Consider the following 5,620-nt stretch of genomic DNA (forward strand, 5'->3'; position numbering starts at 1 on the left):
GCTCTGAAGGCAGCAGTTGGTGGCCTGTGCCCACAGCGATCCCTGCCATTCTTCCCTCTCCTCACCTGACATTTGGGGAAGGCAGCCTGCCTGACAGGAAATCACCCCTCCCCTCCGCACGTCCGTGGGACAGCTCTGCTGAGCCCAGAGCGACTGAGGGGAGCTGGGACATGACGTTGTCGGGTCTCTGCCAGGCCCCTGGCTTTGGCCACCTTGGAGTGAAAAAGAGGCTAGACACTTGGGGGTAGCATGAAGTTAAAGGACAGGAGTGGGGGAGCCCAGGGCAGGCAGACTTCAGATGGAAGGAGCAGGGACCCCGACTGACTCCTAGTTCTGACAAGCAGTTTCTGGGCAGGAGATACCCCCCAGTCACTTGGCACTGGGATTGCCATTCCAGACTGGACCCTTCCGGGTACCCCCCTCCTGCCTTACCCCCTCAAGGCAAACAGTGTTGTGGGCGGGGTACCCCACCAGACAGGCTTCTCTGCCCAGAGCATGACCCACAGGGATCATGGTGCCTTGTGTCCCTTCCACACCTCCATCCCAGCATGGCTCGCCAGGTCAGAGTGGCGGTGCACGCCAGTTTCTCTGTGCCCCTCTGTCCCCACCCTCATGGAATCATGGTCACAGCCTTCCCCGCTGTGCCCAGCCATGGAGGCTGAGCCAGCCTGTTTCTGGTTACCTTACATGAACCACTAATTGAAGTCTGATGTTCTTGGCCCCCAAACAGTCAGAAGTGACAGCTCCGTCTCCAGCAGCTGGGCTGCAGGGGATTGCTGCGAGCGGGGCCGGGCACGTTCACGGCTGACCAGAAAGCTTGCTTGCTGCCCACTCACTCCCAGGCCTTGCCTCAGGGACCTGGGGAAGATGGGGGAATTCTGCAAGTGTCCTAGGCACCACCTGCCCTCGCAGCCAGGCAGCCCTGTCAGCTACACCCGTGAGAGAAGACGGGCCCAGGCTGGGTCATGTCGGGGAGGAGATGCCTCTGCAGGGAGCAGCTGCCGCTGCTGCTCACTCCTCCTAAAGGGCTGGGAGCCACTGCCCAGGGCTGAGCTGGGTAGCCCCAAGTTTAGGCAAGAGCCAAGTACATGGGGTACACGTGCATTTGTGCGAATACACGCCAGAGCTGGGGCTGGCTGGCCCATCCTGATGGCAGCACCTCCCCTCCCCCTGGAAGACCACATGGAAAACCCACTTGGCCTGGGGGGCCAGGCCCAGCACTTCTGGGGCTGGTTTCCACTGAGCTGCCTGAACGAAGGGATGCAGCCCAGGCTGCCTCCTTAAGAGCTTTTTTGGCTTCACAGCTTTGGCTTCTGCTCTCCTGGTGCGGAGAAGGCCCAGGTGAGGGCCGCCGGACAGACAGCCCTCTGGGCCGCTTGCCCTGTGTGTGCATGTGGTGTCCACAGGGCTCCCGCAGGCAGTTCTTCGGGTAACGGGCAGGGCCACTAAGATCTGGGGTGTGTGCAGGAACAGGGTCTCCTCTGAAGTGCCTGTGCCCAGCGCTGCAGGGGGGCTGAGCTGCAGACCCCGTCCCAAAGCCTCCCCTGCCGCTGCAGCCAGACCACAGGCTGGAGCCAGCCCTCACATAGGACACCTGCATGGGCAGAGGGGAGCTTCGTTAGGGTGTCCCTCACCTGCCCTCTCACCACAGGGCGTGGAGCGCATTGATGAGCCTGGCCTGCGGAGCCTGCGCACCGCAAGGCACCTGGCGCCAGGCATGGTGCTCACTGTGGAGCCGGGCATTTACTTCATCGACCACCTCCTGGATGAGGCCCTGGCTGACCCAGCCCGCGCCTGCTTCTTTAACCGCGAGGTCCTGCAGCGCTTCCGCGGGTTTGGTGGGGTGAGTACCAATCAATGGGCCCCATGTCCTTGCTCCCAGAATACCCCCCTGCTGCTGCCTGCCATCTTTGTCCCAGAACAGGAGCCCTAGTGAGAGGAGGGACAGTCTTGGCTTCCCCACTTGAGAAGGGCCTGGCTTGCCCTTTCCTGTGGTCTGTCACGGGACAGGTGCCTCAGCCCCCAGCAGAAGAGACAAATTCTGCAAATCCCTGCCCACTCCGGGGGTTCCTATCCACCTGGCAGGGTGCAAGGGCAAGGACAGGGTGGGCAGGAGACATGAGCACATGCCCAAGGGGATGAGCCTTCCTCTCAGCTGTCACCCAACGGCCTTTGAGGCCAGCCCCTTTGGTCAAGGCAGTATTGACCACTCCCCTGAAGGGGCTTCTCCCACTCAGTGATGGTCAGCCTGAGCTGGCAGGTCTGGCCCTCTAATCTTGTGAGGCCAGCTTAGAAACACTGAGTCCATCGGTCTGACCCAGGTCCGCATCGAGGAGGACGTCGTGGTGACTGACAGTGGCACAGAGCTGCTGACCTGTGTGCCCCGCACGGTGGAGGAAATTGAAGCATGCATGGCAGGCTGTGACAAGGCCTTTACTTCCTTCTCTGGCCCAAAGTAGAGCCAGCTGGGAGTGCCCAGGGGGCAGCCTGCTGCCTGGCCGGCCAGCAGCGAGAGATGGAGCTGAGAAATCACATGCCAACACCGAAGTCTGATCACACCAAACAGTGCTGTGTCCCAGGAGGAACACTTTCATTAACTTTCTACAAGATTACACCCTAATCTGTTAATACTTTGTTTAAGTGACAGTGGCTTTTAAAATGCTAATTACAAAAAAATCCTTTTCTTTAGTAGCCACTAAATTGTGTCTTACTGTCATTTGTATTCTTATGCTCAGGAAAGACAGATTTCCAATGTTTTGTTTTTCTCAAAAATCAATGCACAGAATGGAATTTGCAATTAAAGGTTTCCTAAGAATGGCCTCTTGTGCATGTGTCCTCTGTCCTTTAACCCTTTGCAGATGAGCCTGTTCACTGAGACCCGGTTACAGAGACCCCAGGCTCAGGTCAGACACACACGGAGCTGTCCCACACCACGCCATTGCACACACCGAAAGATGAACCGGTAGCCTTTTTGATGTGGTTACTGCCTCACGGCTAGATTTCTGAAATGGGGAGAATTATGGAGCACTTAAAACTTAAGACTTGCAGAGACCCTTGTCTTTGATTTCCTTTTCATGCGGGACATGCGAGCAAAGCCAGCATCTGAAAGGTGACAGCACTTAAGACAGAGGCAGCACCGTGCAAGGGTGAGCTTTCTTATTCCTTCCCTCTTTGCTGAAACCATCTGTCTTCCATAAATGTAAGCCCACTGACCAAATGCCACTCTGAGGCTGAGCCATCCAGGGCCAGCCGGGCCTGGTCCCTGCCAGCAGCAGAGTCCCTGTCCTTGCCTCCGCTTGCCCAGTTCTCCCATGGACCCACGGAGCGACCCAGTCCCTGGAGCTGGCTTCTAGAATTCTGTGCACCATTCCAGGTTTGTCTCCTGAGCGCTGTCGCCCAGGAGTTCCCAAGCCCAGTGAAGGGCAAGTGAGAAAAGACATCAGAGATGAAACCAGGATGCAGTGGGAAACTGTTGCCCAAGCTGGAAAGGTTTAGAGAAGTCACTGAAGGGTTTAATACAGTTTAATACAGATTGACTTTTCCAATGGCAGTGACACAGAAGTGCCTGTGATGTGGCCAATCTCAGTTCCAAGAAACCACTTATCTTGTTTCTTAGATTTATAACATCCATTCTTAGTTTTCTGCTAGTTCACAGATTACATTCCCTAAGTTATTCATGAGATTGAGCAGGATAACCAATGACTGCCTTTCTGAATGTCCGGAGTTTTGAGTTTGCCCGGTATCTCTCTACCCTAGCTGTGCCTGTGATAAACACATTCTGGTGTCTAAGGTTTCAATTTTCCCCACCCCCAGGATAAAACCAGCTGAAGTTAGGTTAAAAGTCTAACTGAACCACTTAATTAGAAAACTTAGCTGAGTTCATATATCTTTCTCCTTTAGACATTTTATAACCAAACTGCTCATTTCATATAAATGTTTTCTCTGATTATCAAGCAAGTAGACAAAAAAGAACAAGGAGAAATCTCAGTAACTCCATGCTTGTCCAGAAGGGCCACTGGGAATGCAGCTGTGACTCTGGTTCAGCCCAGGATGGAAAGTCAAAGGGCAGTCCGTGAAGGTGCTGTTCTCAGATGGCCAGTGGTAGCCACCTGCTCTACCCCACATTCCAAAGGAGGTAGCCAACTCCTATGTCTCCTCTAACCACTGCAGAAACTTGTACAACTTAATATATTAGAGACCCTTCCAGAAAGCTATGTAGCACGAAGTGCCTTTCTAAAACCGTGGAAGGGACTACTTATCCATTCAATAAATAATTTGAGCATCTCCAATGTACCAGTATGTGATAAAAAAAAAAAAAATGCTTTCTGGCCGTGGCTGGGTAGCTCAGTTGGTTAAAGCACATCCTGAGACACCACAGTTGTACGTTCAAATCCCTGGTCTGGCACATACAAGAAGCAATCAATGAATGCATAAATAAGTGGAACAACAAGCCGATGTTTCTCTAACATCAGTAAATTAACAAAACATGCGTCCTACTCTCAGAACCACTGGTCTCAGAGGTTGCATCTTAAACCACCATGAACAAACTTATCGTCTGAATGATTGACAAGGGCCATGAAGGTAACAGGACTCACCTTGTCTAGAAAGCCAGGGGTCTGAAACAGGAAGGGCTGGAAGTGAAAAGCAAGAGATGAGGCTATCCAAGTCTAAGGAAAACTGTTCTAAAGTGACTCAGGATAATGAGCTTGGGAAAACCCAGTAGCCAGAGCAAAGTGATGTGAGACAGAGAATGGGAGGAAATGAAGTCAGCAAGAACAAGTAGAGCCACACAACCAAAAGGCTGGACCTCCCCCTGTGTGCATGAGGAACCAAAAGTATGGAGAGCATCCAATGGTCCAGGGAGACCAAGTCCAAGCAGAGAAGAGGATGGCTCTGCAGAAGGTTGGGGGGGGGGGGGGGAGCAGACAGGTGCAAGAGAGACATTTAGGAGGTAGAACTGACTGGTGGTGATATCGAAGGACATCAGGCTCTTATGCTACTTCAAAGGGAGTGGCAAGACTTGGATATTTCAGCACAAAAAAGTCTTAACATGTGACTATCTCACTAACAACTCCATTCTCAAGCCCAGTTCTACAATTCCAAATTCTCTAGGTCAGTGGTTCTCAACCTTCCTAATGCCACGACCCTTTAATACAGTTCCTCATGTTGTGGTGACCCCCAATTTCATTGTTACAAATTGAACATAATTAAAGCATAGTGATTGCCACCCAGAGGCTGAGCCACAAACTGACTCTTTGCAAAATACAAAATAAGGCAGTCTGGGGAACAAAATCCGGCCTGCTTTAAAATAAGGACTGTGATTTACAACACAGAGGAACAGTGTATCGCAGGGAAACTCAACACTCTCCTGAATACCTGGCAGGACTAAAGGTGAGCCAGACTGAAGAATAGAAGAACAGAAGGACCTTCACTACTGCAATTTTTTTTTTCTTTTTTCACCTTTTAACTAAGAAACCAATTTTTTTTCTTGTTTTCATCACCCGATTTTACCCTTTTAATTACTACATTTTTATTTTTAACCAGTATTATTACTACTACCATTTTACCTTTTTAAAAAAAGTGTCATTTTATTTTCATCTTTATTTTATTTTGGGATTCG

General features: G+C 51.6%; 1 protein-coding gene across 1 annotated transcript in view; it reads left to right on the forward strand.

Annotated features, from left to right (window-relative positions):
- PEPD (peptidase D) overlaps window positions 1-2,817 on the forward strand; it is a 107,834-nt gene extending 105,017 nt beyond the window's left edge. Inside the window, exons 14-15 of the mRNA XM_006762259.2 lie at window positions 1,652-1,843; window positions 2,322-2,817. Coding sequence (XP_006762322.1) covers window positions 1,652-1,843; window positions 2,322-2,459 — 330 coding nt within the window. The 3' untranslated portion in view covers window positions 2,460-2,817. The remainder of the gene's footprint in view (window positions 1-1,651; window positions 1,844-2,321) is intronic.
- Window positions 2,818-5,620: the final 2,803 nt, after the last annotated feature.

Source organism: Myotis davidii, unplaced genomic scaffold (genome assembly GCF_000327345.1).
Source record: "Myotis davidii unplaced genomic scaffold, ASM32734v1 scaffold77, whole genome shotgun sequence".
Classification (NCBI taxonomy): Eukaryota; Metazoa; Chordata; class Mammalia; order Chiroptera; family Vespertilionidae; genus Myotis; species Myotis davidii.